Source organism: Palaemon carinicauda, chromosome 2 (assembly GCF_036898095.1).
Source record: "Palaemon carinicauda isolate YSFRI2023 chromosome 2, ASM3689809v2, whole genome shotgun sequence".
NCBI lineage: Eukaryota > Metazoa > Arthropoda > Malacostraca > Decapoda > Palaemonidae > Palaemon > Palaemon carinicauda.
Genome location: NC_090726.1, coordinates 42520609 through 42538113, shown reverse-complemented (window position 1 = coordinate 42538113; position 17505 = coordinate 42520609). Strand labels below are relative to the sequence as shown.

The 17505-nt window shown below is 35.5% G+C and overlaps 1 protein-coding gene across 1 annotated transcript in view; it reads right to left on the bottom strand.

Annotated features, from left to right (window-relative positions):
- LOC137624242 (uncharacterized) overlaps positions 1–17505 on the bottom strand; it is a 53504-nt gene that overhangs the window by 22653 nt on the left and 13346 nt on the right. The window contains exon 2 of the mRNA XM_068354753.1: positions 913–1170. Within this exon, the coding sequence (XP_068210854.1) occupies positions 913–949 (37 nt within the window). The 5' untranslated portion in view covers positions 950–1170. The remainder of the gene's footprint in view (positions 1–912; positions 1171–17505) is intronic.

Sequence of the window (17505 nt, the reverse complement as noted above, 5' to 3'; positions counted from 1 at the left end):
TCAATACTACACAGTATTCCGGTTCAATACTACACAGTATTCCGGTTCAATACTACACAATACTCCGGTTCAATACTACACTGTATTCCGGTTCAATATTACACAATATTCCAGTTCAATACTACACAATACTCCGGTTCAATACTACACACTATTCCGGTTCAATACCACACAGTATTCCGGTTCAATACTACACAGTATTCTAAAAGTTTTATTCCAGCTCATACCAGATTGTGGAATAATCCTACTCAGTTAGTTGAATCGGTGGAACTTCAAAAGTTCAAAATTGTAGCGAATGTTTTTTGTTGAACAGGCTGACATAAAACTCTCTTCATATTTTTTATATGAAAAATCTATTTCAACGTTATTAATGATCTTAAAATATTTTATATTAATCATTCATTACTTCTAGTGTAGTTTATTTCCTTATTTTTTTTCCCTCACTGGGCTATTTTTTCTTTGGACTTACAACAGCCTGCTTTTCCAACTAGGATTGTAGCTTAGCTAATAATAATAATAATAATAATAATAATAAAAAGCATATAAATATAAATAAATATATACAATATATATATATATATATATATAGATATATATATATATATATATATAGATATATATATCTATATATATATATATATATATACATGTGTATATATATACATGTGTATATATGTACATATATATATATATATATATATGTATATATATATATATATATATGTGTGTGTGTGTGTGTGTGTGTGTTTGTGACTGTGTATATGTGTAAAAATAATTTCAACTAAAACATGTTCAGGTTAGTAAATATGGAAATACATTAACGATTGTATTTCCATTTTCCAATTACCTTCAAAATCAAACTAAAAAAAAAAAAAAAAAAGATTATTATAAATCAATTTCAAATCCCCTTACCTGACGGAGGTCTAAAGCTGGGTAGAGTTGGATACATAGGCAACGAGCAAAAGGCCACTCATAAAGCGTAGGTCATCATGTAAACAGGCCACTCAGTGAGCGTAATACTCCCCGCTATATCTGTTCTCCAGCAATCTTTGCTGTTCTTCTGTGGGTCATATCTTTGCGTTAAGTTCTTGTTCTGCTCATAACTATAGTTTAACACATTTTTTTGGGATTTATGGCCATTGACCTGACTTCTTTCCATACGTTCTAGTCCTAAAATGAGAAAAAATCAGTCAGAATTAACTATTTTAGGCAAAAGAAAGACAAATTATTAAAAAAAAAGAATCATAGATTTTTTGCAGGTTGACTATGGCTAAAATTTCCAATATATTATGAAAATATGTGAAAATATTGAGTATTATTTAGCATGAACAATAGCTTAAATGTCTGAGATATTCTTAAAATATTATCTATTTAAAGATAAAATAGTTTACTTTATAAAAAACAAAAGGAAATATCAAACATTTAAACAGTCAATCAAAATTATGAATACAATCTCCGCTATACAATAAGGATAAAGTATAAGGATATATATATATATATATATATAGTATATATACATACACACACACACATATATATATATATATATATATACATATATACATATATATATATATATATATATACATATATATATATATATAAAACCAGATGTATGACTACTCAGTCTCTTCCCGTCCATCAGGCAAGGAGGGAGAGGGTGTAGACAAACCCTGGTAAGAGAGGGTACCCCGAAAGATACAGTCGGAAACCACAATCTTCCACAAACTAACGAAACTGCCATATTGTAGTTAGGAAAGGGGGAGGGGATGGGAAGGATTGAATCGGCGCGTATGCATATCTATTATTATACAGCCGTCACTTCTGACTGGTCACGTACAATAGTACATATACATATACTGTATATCCACACAAATTTGAATATGCATTTGCAATACTTATGGGAAATTGGTCGTTGTCTTTTAAGGAAAATAAATGAAAGGTAAATACATTTAATGTGTTTATATTTTTAAAATATATTTCGATGAATAGTAAAAGGAGTAATTTTGAATATGTTTATTACAAAATGTATTATCGTAAATATATTATGATGTATATACAATAAATTGTAATATGTTGCAATAGTGAATAGGTTAATTACAATTTTTTTTTTCATATAAATATTTTACGATGTAAATACAATATTATAAATTGTATGAATTGTAAAAGCATATTTATCAAATTAGAGGAGCACTCAGTAGAGCGCAGACCTCCGCTGCGGCAGCTTATTTCTAGACCTTGACCTTTGACCTTAAATGTATTAATAGGCGGGGATTTTAATACAACCAAAAATGAACCAAGCTTGAAGTCTCTGTGATAACGATGTCCAAACATAAGGATGATTACGTGAATTGGACATTTTGCTTGACTGTGACCTTGACCTTGACCTTGACCTTCCAAGATTTAATAATTTCCAGTTTTTTTTATATACAATTTATTCCCTGCAAGTTTCATTACACTACGATTAAAATTTTGGGCAGGAAGCTGTTCACAAACAAACACACAAACACATAAACAGGGGGTAAAACATAACATCCTTCTAAATTCGTTGGCCGAGGTAAAAATTAGTTTACGAGAAAGGGATATATTCACGTAAACGAGTAAGCTAACCTGTTGCTACTAAGTGAAAAGAGATTTCTTCGTGCCAGGCGAATGAAAGAATTATACGTGAACCCCCAGCAATTTATACCTGTGAAGGTGGCGAGTTTTGCTTAAAAAAGGCTAAAAAACGTAACAGCAAAACTGAAAGGAACAAGTAATGTGTAAAATGTCTTGGCCTATTCTCTACACACTTTCCTTCCTTCGCACACATGACAACACTAAGCTCAGCAAACAATTCTTCTTCACTCAAGGGATTAACTATTGCACTGTAACTGTTCAGTGGCTACTTTCCACTTGGTGGGGGTAGAAGAGACTCTTAAGCTATGGTAAGTAGCTCTTCTAGGAGAAAGAATAAAAAAAATCAAGCCATTGTTCTCTAGTCATGGGTAGTGCCATAGCCTCTATAGTCTATACCATTGTAGTAGGTTGGTCAGGGCACCAGCCACACGTTGAGATACTACCACTAGAGAGTTATGGGGTCTTTTGACTGGCTAGACAGTATTACATTGGATCCTTCTCTCTGGTTACGTTTCATTTTCCCTTTGCCGACACACACACACACACACTGAACAGTCTAGCTTATTATTTACATATTCCCCTCTGTCCTCATACACCTGACAACACAGGTTACCTAACATTTCATCTTCACTCAAGGTTTAAAGGTTTAAAAGTCTCTTATGAATGGCAGAGACAAGAGACAGTGACATTGCCCTAGTAATCAGGACAATGCCCTAGAGATTGACCATATATTACATGATCAGCGCCCAAGCCTCCTCTCCACCCAAGCTAGGACCAGGGAAGGGCAGGCAGTGGCTGGTGATGACTCGGCAGATAGACTTATAGGCTTCCCCAAACCCCCCAACCTTAGCTCACAAGGATGGTAAGGTTGCAGACACTAGTAGCACTAGCGAGTCTAAGCGGGACTCGAACCCCCGACTGGCAAACACCAGGCAGAGACGTTCAGTGGCTACTTTCCACTAGGCGAGGGTAGAAGAGACTCTTTAGATATGGTAAGCAGCTCTTCTAGGAGAAGGACACTACAAAATCAAACCATTGTTCTCTAGTCTTGGATAGTAGCATAGCCTCTGTACCATAATCTTCTACTGTCTAAGGGTTAGAGTTCTTTTGCTTGGGGGTACACTCAAGCACACTATTTTATATTTTTCCTTATTTCCTTTCCTCACTGGGATATTTCTCCCTGTTGGAGCCCTTGGGCTTATAGCATCCTGCTTCTCAAACTTTCCTCACTGGACTATTTTTTCATGTTGCAGTCCTTGGGCTTATAGCATCCTCCTTTGCAAACTTTCCTCACTGGGCTATTTTTTCATGTTGGAGTCCTTAGGCTTATAGCATCATACTTTTCCAACTAGGGAGTAGCTTAGCTAGTAGTAGTAGTAGTAGTAGTAGTAATACTACTACTACTACTACTACTACTACTACTACTACTACTAATAATAATAATAATAATAACAATAATAATAATTTTATTTATCTCTCAAACTTTAAGCGAATGAATTATCATAATTATTATTATTTGCTAAGCTACAACCCTAGTTGGAAAAGCAGGATGCAGGACGCTAAAAGGCCGAGAGCTACAACAGGGAAAATAGCCCAGAGAGGAAAGGAAATAAGTTAACTACATGAGAAGTAATTAGCAATCAAAATATTTTAAGAATAGCAACATTAAAATAAATCTTTCATATATAAACTAAAAACTTTAAAAAGAGAAGAGGAAGAAAAATAAGATAAATAGTGAGCCCGAGTGTACCCTCAAGCAAAAGAACTCTAACCCAAGACCGTGGAAGAACAGGGTACAGAGGCTATGGCACTATCCAAGACCAGAGAACAATGGCTTGATTTTGGGAGTGTCCTTCTAAAGAAAATACACAGACAGACAGGCAGACTGCATAATCCTTTCCTCTTCTGACGTCCCATTGTTAAGTAGAGTTCATAGCAGAAACTATGGCACGAGATCGCCATAATAAACACGATAAACTCTCTCTCTCTCTCTCTCTCTCTCTCTCTCTCTCTCTCAACAGAACCAGTGGTCTAGCTCCCCTCCGCAGTGTCAAATCGCCAAGAGAGAGAGAGAGAGAGAGAGAGAGAGAGAGAGAGAGAGAGAGAGAGAATGATGATAACTAAGGTTGTCTCAATTTGGTCTTGGAAAGCAAAGATATGTGTCAGCTTTTGTGTATCAAAATAAACAGGTTATTTGGAGACAGCTCTGACGGACGATCTCCCCCGGGGGAGGGGGAGATGGACGATCTCCCCCTGGGGAGGGGGAGATGGACGATCTCCCCCTGGGGAGGGGGAGATGGACGATCTCCCCCTGGGGAGGGGGAGATGGACGATCTCCCCCTGGGGAGGGGGAGATGGACGATCTCCCCCGGGGGAGGGGGAGATGGACGATCTCCCCCGGGGGAGGGGGAGATGGATGATCTCCCCCTAAGGAGGGGGGGGAAGGAGGAGCTGTGGGCTGAGGGGTGGGAAGGGGGGATAATACTTGGGGAAGCTTCCATTGATTTACGTAACTTTTTATGTCATCGTTTTTCTTAGTAAGGGGAGTGTTGGTTTGTCTTTGTTTTTATATATATATATATATATATATATATATATATATATATATATATATATACTCTCACTTTTAACTTTGTAATGCGCCTTTTTCCGTCCATTTTTTCCACTCGAAGCTATGGCGTCTATAACGGCTATTATAAAATAGCTATTTTTATTGCTTGAATCTCACATAGACGGCTATTACTTTCCCCTGAACATCAGCAGGTGAATATTAAGTGTATATCTATAAATAAACTGTTAATATCACCTAAAGAATAATGTTAAATCGAAATAAACACTTAAAGTTTTAAATTTTTTGAAGTTATCGTACACAGCTCCATAGATCTTGCAGTGGCGTTTTTAAGTCCGCAGTTAAATTATGCGCACATGAGTCTACGTACACATGTACGTGAATTATATAACTTTATGTACCCGTTATTTAGATAATTATTGCGTACATGTAAATGTGTTCATTTTGTTTATTTTAGGTAAATTATTTAAATAACCAAGTCTTCATCATGTCTACTAGCTGTCAAACCCGCCAGGAAAATTTGGCATCGAATTTCTAATCTCATTTTAAATAAGGTTTTTATTTAAAAAGCAGACGAATCTTAAAAAAATAATGATTACAGAAGACGAATGCATATGTTGCATGTCAGAATGTGCAATATAATCGTTCCCCTAACTTAGAAAGAGAGGAAGAAATTCTCAATATAAATTTCTCTTGCGTACAGTCAGAAAGCGTGATAGAAGCAGCCCACTAGACCAGGGATAAATATAGATCCCATAGCGCGATTTAAAGGTTTAAAGGCCGCTCATGAATGGCAGAGGCAAGGGACAGGGATAATGCCCTAGAGACTGACCATATATACATATAATCAGTGCCCAAGGGCCCCTCTTTCGATCCAAAATAGGACCCGGGAGGGCCAGGCAATGGCTGCTGATAACTGCAGGTAGACCTATAGGCTCCCCCTAACCCCATCATCCTTAGCTCACAAGGTTTAAGGTCACTCATGAATGGCAGAGGCAAGGAACAGTGACAATGCCTTAGAGACTGACCATATATACATGATCAGCACCCAAGCCCCTCTCTACCCAAGCTATGACCAGAGAGGGCCAGGCAATGGCTGCTGATGACTCGGCAGGTAGACCTATAGGCTCTCCCAAACCCCCTTCCTTAGCTCAAAAGGATGGTGAGGTTGCAGACACACAAGAAACTATCAAGCTTGATCGGGATTCGAACTCCAGTCTGGCAGATCGCAAGGCAGGGACGTTTCCAATAGGCCACATATTGGAAAAGTCCATGTCTAGCGATCTGCTGTACTGGGGTTCGAATCCCGCTCAAACTCTACAGTTTTATGTAGTATCTGCAACCTCACCATCCTTGTGAGCTACGGATGAAGGATTTGGGTGAGCCTATAGATCTACCATATGAATCATCGGCAGCCATTGTCTGGCCATCCCAGGTCGTAACTTGGGTGCAAGATGCTGAGTCTCTAGGGCATTGTCCCGCTTGCTAGAGTATTATTACTTACCCTTGCCTCTGTAGTTGTTTACAAACATTATCCATTCATTATTAAATATAAAGATTATTACGAAATATATTTGTTTAAAGATAAATATTGATTGTTTTAAAAATAGATTTATTTGGTTATTAAAATTCCAAACAATCTATATAAAATAAATTTAAATTCAACAAAATATCAATCTATCTAAAAAAAAATAAATCCTTATATAATTAACAATTTTAATTTGAATCAAGCTAGACTCATTGGACTGATAAACTTCCTTTTAATAATAAATCAATTGAAATTTAAACCAGAATCCCACCTTTATAAGAATTAAGCTAGACTCATTGGACTGATAAACCTCCTTTTAATAATAAATCAATTGAAAGTTGAAACCAGAATCCCACCTTTATAAGAATTAAGCTAGACTCATTGGACTGATAAACTTCCTTTTAATAATAAATCAATTAATTTAAACCAGAATCCCACCTTTTATAAGAATCAAGCTAGACTCATTGGACTGATAAACTTCCTTTTAATAATAAATCAATTAATTTAAACCAGAATCCCACCTTTTATAAGAATCAAGCTAGACTCATTGGACTGATAAACTTCCTTTTAATAATAAATCAATTAATTTAAACCAGAATCCCACCTTTTATAAGAATCAAGCTAGACTCATTGGACTGATAAACCTCCTTTTAATAATAAATCAATTGAAAGTTGAAACCAGAATCCCACCTTTATAAGAATTAAGCTAGACTCATTGGACTGATAAACTTCCTTTTAATAATAAATCAATTAATTTAAACCAGAATCCCACCTTTTATAAGAATCAAGCTAGACTCATTGGACTGATAAACCTCCTTTTAATAATAAATCAATTGAAAGTTGAAACCAGAATCCCACCTTTATAAGAATTAAGCTAGACTCATTGGACTGATAAACTTCCTTTTAATAATAAATCAATTAATTTAAACCAGAATCCCACCTTTATAAGAATTAAGCTAGACTCATTGGACTGATAAACCTCCTTTTAATAATAAATCAATTGAAATTTAAACCAGAATCCCACCTTTTATAAGAATCAAGCTAGACTCATTGGACTGATAAACCTCCTTTTAATAATAAATCAATTGAAAGTTGAAACCAGAATCCCACCTTTATAAGAATTAAGCTAGACTCATTGGACTGATAAACTTCCTTTTAATAATAAATCAATTAATTTAAACCAGAATCCCACCTTTTATAAGAATCAAGCTAGACTCATTGGACTGATAAACTTCCTTTTAATAATAATTCAATTGAAATTTAAACCAGAATCCCACCTGTTATAAGAATCAAGCTAGACTCATTGGACTGATAAACCTCCTTTTAATAATAATTCAATTGAAATTTAAACAGAATCCCACCTTTTATAAGAATCAAGCTAGACTCATTGGACTGATAAACCTCCTTTTAATAATAATTCAATTGAAATTTAAACCAGAATCCCACCTTTTATAAGAATCAAGCTAGACTCATTGGACTGATAAACCTCCTTTTAATAATAATTCAATTGAAATTTAAACCAGAATCCCACCTTTTATAAGAATCAAGCTAGACTCATTGGACTGATAAACTTCCTTTTAATAATAAATCAATTGAAATTTAAACCAGAATCCCACCTTTTATAAGAATCAAGCTAGACTCATTGGACTGATAAACCTCCTTTTAATAATAATTCAATTGAAATTTAAACCAGAATCCCACCTTTTATAAGAATCAAGCTAGACTCATTGGACTGATAAACCTCCTTTTAATAATAATTCAATTGAAATTTAAACCAGAATCCCACCTTTTATAAGAATCAAGCTAGACTCATTGGACTGATAAACCTCCTTTTAATAATAATTCAATTGAAATTTAAACCAGAATCCCACCTTTTATAAGAATCAAGCTAGACTCATTGGACTGATAAACCTTCTTTTAATAATAATTCAATTGAAATTTAAACCAGAATCCCACCTTTATAAGAATTAAGCTAGACTCATTGGACTGATAAACCTCCTTTTAATAATAATTCAATTGAAATTTAAACCAGAATCCCACCTTTTATAAGAATCAAGCTAGACTCATTGGACTGATAAACCTTCTTTTAATAATAAATCAATTGAAAGTTGAAACCAGAATCCCACCTTTATAAAAATCAAGCTAGACTCATTGGACTGATAAACCTCCTTTTAATAATAAACCAATTGAAATTTGAAACCAGAATCCCACCTTTATAAGAATCAAGCTAGACTCATTGGACTGATAAACCTCCTTTTAATAATAAATCAATTGAAATTTAAACCAGAATCCCACCTTTTATAAGAATCAAGCTAGACTCATTGGACTGATAAACCTCCTTTTAATAATAAATCAATTGAAAGTTGAAACCTGAATCCCACCTTTATAAGAATTAAGCTAGACTCATTGGACTGATAAACCTTCTTTATATTAAACCAATAGAAGTTGAAACCAGAATCCCACCTTTATAAGAATTAAGCTAGACTCATTGGACTGATAAACCTCCTTTTAATAATAAATCAATTGAAATTTAAACCAGAATCCCACTTTTATAAGAATCAAGCTAGACTCATTGGACTGATAAACCTTCTTTTAATAATAAATCAATTGAAAGTTGAAACCTGAATCCCACCTTTATAAGAATTAAGCTAGACTCATTGGACTGATAAACCTTCTTTTAATAATAAATCAATTGAAAGTTGAAACCAGAATCCCACCTTTATAAGAATTAAGCTAGACTCATTGGACTGATAAACCTTCTTTTAATAATAAATCAATTGAAAGTTGAAACCAGAATCCCACCTTTATAAGAATTAAGCTAGACTCATTGGACTGATAAACCTTCTTTTAATATTAAACCAATAGAAAGTTGAAACCAGAATCCCACCTTTATAAGAATTAAGCTAGACTCATTGGACTGATAAACCTCCTTTTAATAATAAATCAATTGAAATTTAAACCAGAATCCCACCTTTTATAAGAATCAAGCTAGACTCATTGGACTGATAAACCTTCTTTTAATAATAAATCAATTGAAAGTTGAAACCAGAATCCCACCTTTATAAAAATCAAGCTAGACTCATTGGACTGATAAACCTCCTTTTAATAATAAACCAATTGAAATTTGAAACCAGAATCCCACCTTTATAAGAATTAAGCTAGACTCATTGGACTGATAAACCTCCTTTTAATAATAAATCAATTGAAATTTAAACCAGAATCCCACCTTTTATAAGAATCAAGCTAGACTCATTGGACTGATAAACCTCCTTTTAATAATAAATCAATTGAAGTTGAAACCTGAATCCCACCTTTATAAGAATTAAGCTAGACTCATTGGACTGATAAACCTTCTTTTAATATTAAACCAATAGAAAGTTGAAACCAGAATCCCACCTTTATAAGAATTAAGCTAGACTCATTGGACTGATAAACCTCCTTTTAATAATAAATCAATTGAAATTTAAACCAGAATCCCACCTTTTATAAGAATCAAGCTAGACTCATTGGACTGATAAACCTTCTTTTAATAATAAATCAATTGAAAGTTGAAACCTGAATCCCACCTTTATAAGAATTAAGCTAGACTCATTGGACTGATAAACCTTCTTTTAATAATAAATCAATTGAAAGTTGAAACCAGAATCCACCTTTATAAGAATTAAGCTAGACTCATTGGACTGATAAACCTTCTTTTAATAATAAATCAATTGAAAGTTGAAACCAGAATCCCACCTTTATAAGAATTAAGCTAGACTCATTGGACTGATAAACCTTCTTTTAATATTAAACCAATAGAAAGTTGAAACCAGAATCCCACCTTTATAAGAATTAAGCTAGACTCATTGGACTGATAAACCTCCTTTTAATAATAAATCAATTGAAATTTAAACCAGAATCCCACCTTTATAAGAATCAAGCTAGACTCATTGGACTGATAAACCTCCTTTTAATAATAAATCAATTGAAATTTAAACCAGAATCCACCTTTTATAAGAATCAAGCTAGACTCATTGGACTGATAAACCTTCTTTTAATAATAAATCAATTGAAAGTTGAAACCAGAATCCCACCTTTATAAGAATTAAGCTAGACTCATTGGACTGATAAACCTCCTTTTAATAATAAATCAATTGAAATTTAAACCAGAATCCCACCTTTTATAAGGATTAAGCTAGACTCATTGGACTCATAAACCTTCTTTTAATAATAAATCAATTGAAAGTTGAAACCAGAATCCCACCTTTATAAGAATTAAGCTAGACTCATTGGACTGATAAACCTTCTTTTAATATTAAACCAATAGAAAGTTGATACAGAATCCCACCTTTATAAGAATTAAGCTAGACTCATTGGACTGATAAACCTCCTTTTAATAATAAATCAATTGAAATTTAAACCAGAATCCCACCTTTTATAAGAATCAAGCTAGACTCATTGGACTGATAAACCTTCTTTTAATAATAAATCAATTGAAAGTTGAAACCAGAATCCCACCTTTATAAGAATTAAGCTAGACTCATTGGACTGATAAACCTTCTTTTAATATTAAACCAATAGAAAGTTGAAACCAGAATCCCACCTTTATAAGAATTAAGCTAGACTCATTGGACTGATAAACCTCCTTTTAATAATAAATCAATTGAAATTTAAACCAGAATCCCACCTTTTATAAGAATCAAGCTAGACTCATTGGACTGATAAACCTCCTTTTAATAATAAATCAATTGAAAGTTGAAACCAGAATCCCACCTTTATAAGAATTAACCTAGACTCATTGGACTGATAAACCTTCTTTTAATATTAAACCAATAGAAAGTTGAAACCAGAATCCCACCTTTATAAGAATTAAGCTAGACTCATTGGACTGATAAACCTCCTTTTAATAATAAATCAATTGAAATTTAAACCAGAATCCCACCTTTTATAAGGATTAAGCTAGACTCATTGGACTCATAAACCTTCTTTTAATAATAAATCAATTGAAAGTTGAAACCAGAATCCCACCTTATAAGAATTAAGCTAGACTCATTGGACTGATAAACCTTCTTTTAATATTAAACCAATAGAAAGTTGAAACCAGAATCCCACCTTTATAAGAATTAAGCTAGACTCATTGGACTGATAAACCTCCTTTTAATAATAAATCAATTGAAATTTAAACCAGAATCCCACCTTTTATAAGAATCAAGCTAGACTCATTGGACTGATAAACCTTCTTTTAATAATAAATCAATTGAAAGTTGAAACCAGAATCCCACCTTTATAAGAATTAAGCTAGACTCATTGGACTGATAAACCTTCTTTTAATATTAAACCAATAGAAAGTTGAAACCAGAATCCCACCTTTATAAGAATTAAGCTAGACTCATTGGACTGATAAACCTCCTTTTAATAATAAATCAATTGAAATTTAAACCAGAATCCCACCTTTTATAAGAATCAAGCTAGACTCATTGGACTGATAAACCTCTTTTAATAATAAATCAATTGAAAGTTGAAACCAGAATCCCACCTTATAAGAATTAAGCTAGACTCATTGGACTGATAACCTTCTTTTAATATTAAACCAATAGAAAGTTGAAACCAGAATCCCACCTTTATAAGAATTAAGCTAGACTCATTGGACTGATAAACCTCCTTTTAATAATAAATCAATTGAAATTTAAACCAGAATCCCACCTTTTATAAGAATCAAGCTAGACTCAATGGACTGATAAACCTTCTTTTAATAATAAATCAATTGAAAGTTGAAACCAGAATCCCACTTTATAAGAATTAAGCTAGACTCATTGGACTGATAAACCTTCTTTTAATATAAACCAATAGAAAGTTGAAACCAGAATCCCACCTTTATAAGAATTAAGCTAGACTCATTGGACTGATAAACCTTCTTTTAATAATAAATCAATTGAAAGTTGAACCAGAATCCCACCTTTATAAGAATTAAGCTAGACTCATTGGACTGATAAACCTTCTTTTAATATTAAACCAATAGAAAGTTGAAACCAGAATCCCACCTTTTATAAGAATCAAGCTAGACTCATTGGACTGATAAACCTTCTTTTAATAATAAATCAATTGAAATTTTAAACAGAATCCCACCTTTATAAGAATTAAGCTAGACTCATTGGACTGATAAACCTTCTTTTAATATTAAACCAATAGAAAGTTGAAACCAGAATCCCACCTTTATAAGAATTAAGCTAGACTCATTGGACTGATAAACCTTCTTTTAATAATAAATCAATTGAAAGTTGAAACCAGAATCCCACCTTTATAAGAATTAAGCTAGACTCATTGGACTGATAAACCTTCTTTTAATATTAAACCAATAGAAAGTTGAAACCAGAATCCCACCTTTATAAGAATTAAGCTAGACTCATTGGACTGATAAACCTTCTTTAATAATAAATCAATTGAAAGTTGAAACCAGAATCCCACCTTTATAAGAATTAAGCTAGACTCATTGGACTGATAAACCTTCTTTTAATATTAAACCAATAGAAAGTTGAAACCAGAATCCCACCTTTTATAAGAATCAAGCTAGACTCATTGGACTGATAAACCTCCTTTTAATAATAAATCAATTGAAATTTTAAACCAGAATCCCACCTTTTATAAGAATCAAGCTAGACTCATTGGACTGATAAACCTCCTTTTAATAATAAATCAATTGAAATTTGAAACCAGAAGCCCACCTTTATAAGAATCAAGCTAGACTCATTGGACTGATAAACCTCCTTTTAATAATAAATCAATTGAAATTTGAACCAGAAGCCTACCTTTATAAGAATCAAGCTAGACTCATTGGACTGATAAACCTCCTTTGAATAATAAATCAATTGAAATTTGAAACCAGAATCCCACCTTTATAAGAATCGAACTAGACTCATTGGACTGATAAACCTTATAATAAGAAATCAAACCAAATAACAAACACACACACACAAGCTATAACGCACAAACAAACACACCAAAGAGAACACGCTCCCACTTTGTCAACGTGTTTATCAAACATTCAAAAGCGAACATTTAGCTTTAATGTAAACATTTTTAACGAGTTCTATTGTCTACAAAGGTAATGTTAATGACTACACACCTGCTCGAAGCGATACATATCGCATTCAGACATATAAAAATATAGTTTTATTGTTCTAAGCGTTATATTGTTCAGCCTAGACCTAAATAACATGGCTGAAAAGGTCAGAGGGATATAGAGGAGCGATGTTGAACTCGCAACACATAGGCCTATGTGAAATCAGTCAGTGTTCCAGCGCTACAAGAGAATGAAAATTGTGGAAATTATTATTATTATTATTATTATTATTATTATTATTATTATTATTAGTAGTAGTAGTAGTAGTAGTAGTGCCTTCGCCAACTTTATTGGATAAGTAGTGAAAATTTAAACCTGTCTGGTGATCCGGAGTTCGAGTCCCGCTCAAGCTTGATACTTTCTTTGTAGTGTGTACAACTTCACCATCCTTGTGAGCTAAGGATGGGGGTTTAGGGGAGCCTTTAGGTCTACCTACTGAATCATCAGCGGCTATTGCCTGGCCTTCCCTGGTCTCAGCTTGGCTGGAGAGAAGGCTTGGGCGCTGATCATGTGTATATATGGTCTGTCTCCATACACATATGATCAGCGCACAAACAACCTCTCATCAAAGCTAGGGCCAGGGAGGGCCAGGCAATGGCTGCTGATGACTCAACAGGTAGACCTAAAGGCTCTCCAACCCTCATCCTTAGCTCACAAGAATGGTGAGGTTGCAGCCAACAAAGAAACTAAAGAGTTAGAGCAGGACTCAAACACCAGTCTGGCGAGCTTCAATCACGGATGTTATCACATAGGCCACCACAACCCTATAGGTCTACATTCAGAGTCATCTGCAGCCTTTGCCTGGCTCTCCCTGGTCCTAGCTTTCGTGGAGAAGGGGCTTGGGCGCTGATCATATGTATGCATGGTCAGTCTCTAGGGCATTGTCCCTAGCCTTTGCCATATATATATATATATGGTCAGTCTCTAGGGCATTGTGCCTAGCCTTTGCCATATATATATATATATATATATATATATATATATATATATATAATATATATATATATTATATATATATATGGTCAGTCTCTAGGGCATTGTGCCTAGCCTTTGCCATATGTATTTATGGTCAGTCTCTTGGGCATTGTGTCTAGCCTTTGCCATATGTATTTATGGTCAGTCTCTTGGGCATTGTGCCTAGCCTTTGCCACATGTATATATGGTCAGTCTCTTGGGCATTGTGCCTAGCCTTTGCCACATGTATTTATGGTCAGTCTCTTGGGCATTGTGCCTAGCCTTTGCCACATGTATATATGGTCAGTCTCTAGGGCATTGTGCCTAGCCTTTGCCACATGTATTCATGGTCAGTCTCTAGGGCATTGTGCCTAGCCTTTGCCACATGTATTCATGGTCAGTCTCTTGGGCATTGTGCCTAGCCTTTGCCACATGTATTCATGGTCAGTCTCTTGGGCATTGTGCCTAGCCTTTGCCACATGTATTCATGGTCAGTCTCTTGGGCATTGTGCCTAGCCTTTGCCACATGTATTCATGGTCAGTCTCTTGGGCATTGTGCCTAGCCTTTGCCACATATATTCATGGTCAGTCTCTAGGGCATTGTGCCTAGCCTTTGCCACATGTATTCATGGTCAGTCTCTAGGGCATTGTGCCTAGCCTTTGCCACATGTATTCATGGTCAGTCTCTTGGGCATTGTGCCTAGCCTTTGCCACATGTATTCATGGTCAGTCTCTTGGGCATTGTGCCTAGCCTTTGCCACATGTATTCATGGTCAGTCTCTTGGGCATTGTGCCTAGCCTTTGCCACATGTATTCATGGTCAGTCTCTTGGGCATTGTGCCTAGCCTTTGCCACATGTATTCATGGTCAGTCTCGAGGGCATTGTGCCTAGCCTTTGCCACATGTATTCATGGTCAGTCTAGAGGGCATTGTGCCTAGCCTTTGCCACATGTATTTATGGTCAGTCTCGAGGGCATTGTGCCTAGCCTTTGCCATATGTATATATGGTCAGTCTCTAGGGTATTATCTCTAGCCTTTGCCATATGTACATATGGTCAGTCTCTAGGGAATTGTCCCTAGCCTTTGCCCCATGTACGTATGGTCAGTCTCTTGGGCAATGTCCTTAGCCTTTGCCATATGTATATATGGTCAGTCTCTAGGGTATTATCGCTAGCCTTTGCCATATGTATATATGGTCAGTCTCTAGGGTATTATCTCTAGCCTTTGCCATATGTACATATGGTCAGTCTCTAGGGAATTGTCCCTAGCCTTTGCCCCATGTACGTATGGTCAGTCTCTTGGGCAATGTCCTTAGCCTTTGCCATATGTATATATGGTCAGTCTCTAGGGTATTATCGCTAGCCTTTGCCATATGTATATATGGTCAGTCTCTAGGGTATTATCTCTAGCCTTTGCCATATGTACATATGGTCAGTCTCTAGGGAATTGTCCCTAGCCTTTGCCCATGTACGTATGGTCAGTCTCTTGGGCAATGTCCTTAGCCTTTGCCATATGTATATATGGTCAGTCTCTAGGGTATTATCGCTAGCCTTTGCCATATGTATATATGGTCAGTCTCTAGGGTATTATCTCTAGCCTTTGCCATATGTACATATGGTCAGTCTCTAGGGAATTGTCCCTAGCCTTTGCCCATGTACGTATGGTCAGTCTCTTGGGCAATGTCCTTAGCCTTTGCCATATGTATATATGGTCAGTCTCTAGGGTATTATCGCTAGCCTTTGCCATATGTATATATGGTCAGTCTCTAGGGTATTATCTCTAGCCTTTGCCATATGTACATATGGTCAGTCTCTAGGGAATTGTCCCTAGCCTTTGCCCATGTACGTATGGTCAGTCTCTTGGGCAATGTCCTTAGCCTTTGCCATATGTATATATGGTCAGTCTCTAGGGTATTATCGCTAGCCTTTGCCATATGTATATATGGTCAGTCTCTAGGGTATTATCTCTAGCCTTTGCCATATGTACATATGGTCAGTCTCTAGGGAATTGTCCCTAGCCTTTGCCCCATGTACGTATGGTCAGTCTCTTGGGCAATGTCCTTAGCCTTTGCCATATGTATATATGGTCAGTCTCTAGGGTATTATCGCTAGCCTTTGCCATATGTATATATGGTCAGTCTCTAGGGTATTATCTCTAGCCTTTGCCATATGTACATATGGTCAGTCTCTAGGGAATTGTCCCTAGCCTTTGCCCCATGTACGTATGGTCAGTCTCTTGGGCAATGTCCTTAGCCTTTGCCATATGTATATATGGTCAGTCTCTAGGGTATTATCGCTAGCCTTTGCCATATGTATATATGGTCAGTCTCTAGGGTATTATCTCTAGCCTTTGCCATATGTACATATGGTCAGTCTCTAGGGAATTGTCCCTAGCCTTTGCCCCATGTACGTATGGTCAGTCTCTTGGGCAATGTCCTTAGCCTTTGCCATATGTATATATGGTCAGTCTCTAGGGTATTATCGCTAGCCTTTGCCATATGTATATATGGTCAGTCTCTAGGGTATTATCTCTAGCCTTTGCCATATGTACATATGGTCAGTCTCTAGGGAATTGTCCCTAGCCTTTGCCCCATGTACGTATGGTCAGTCTCTTGGGCAATGTCCTTAGCCTTTGCCATATGTATATATGGTCAGTCTCTAACGCATTGTCCTGCTAGCTAGGGCATTGTCACTGTTCGTTAACATTGCCATTCATGAGCGGCATTTAAACTTTTAA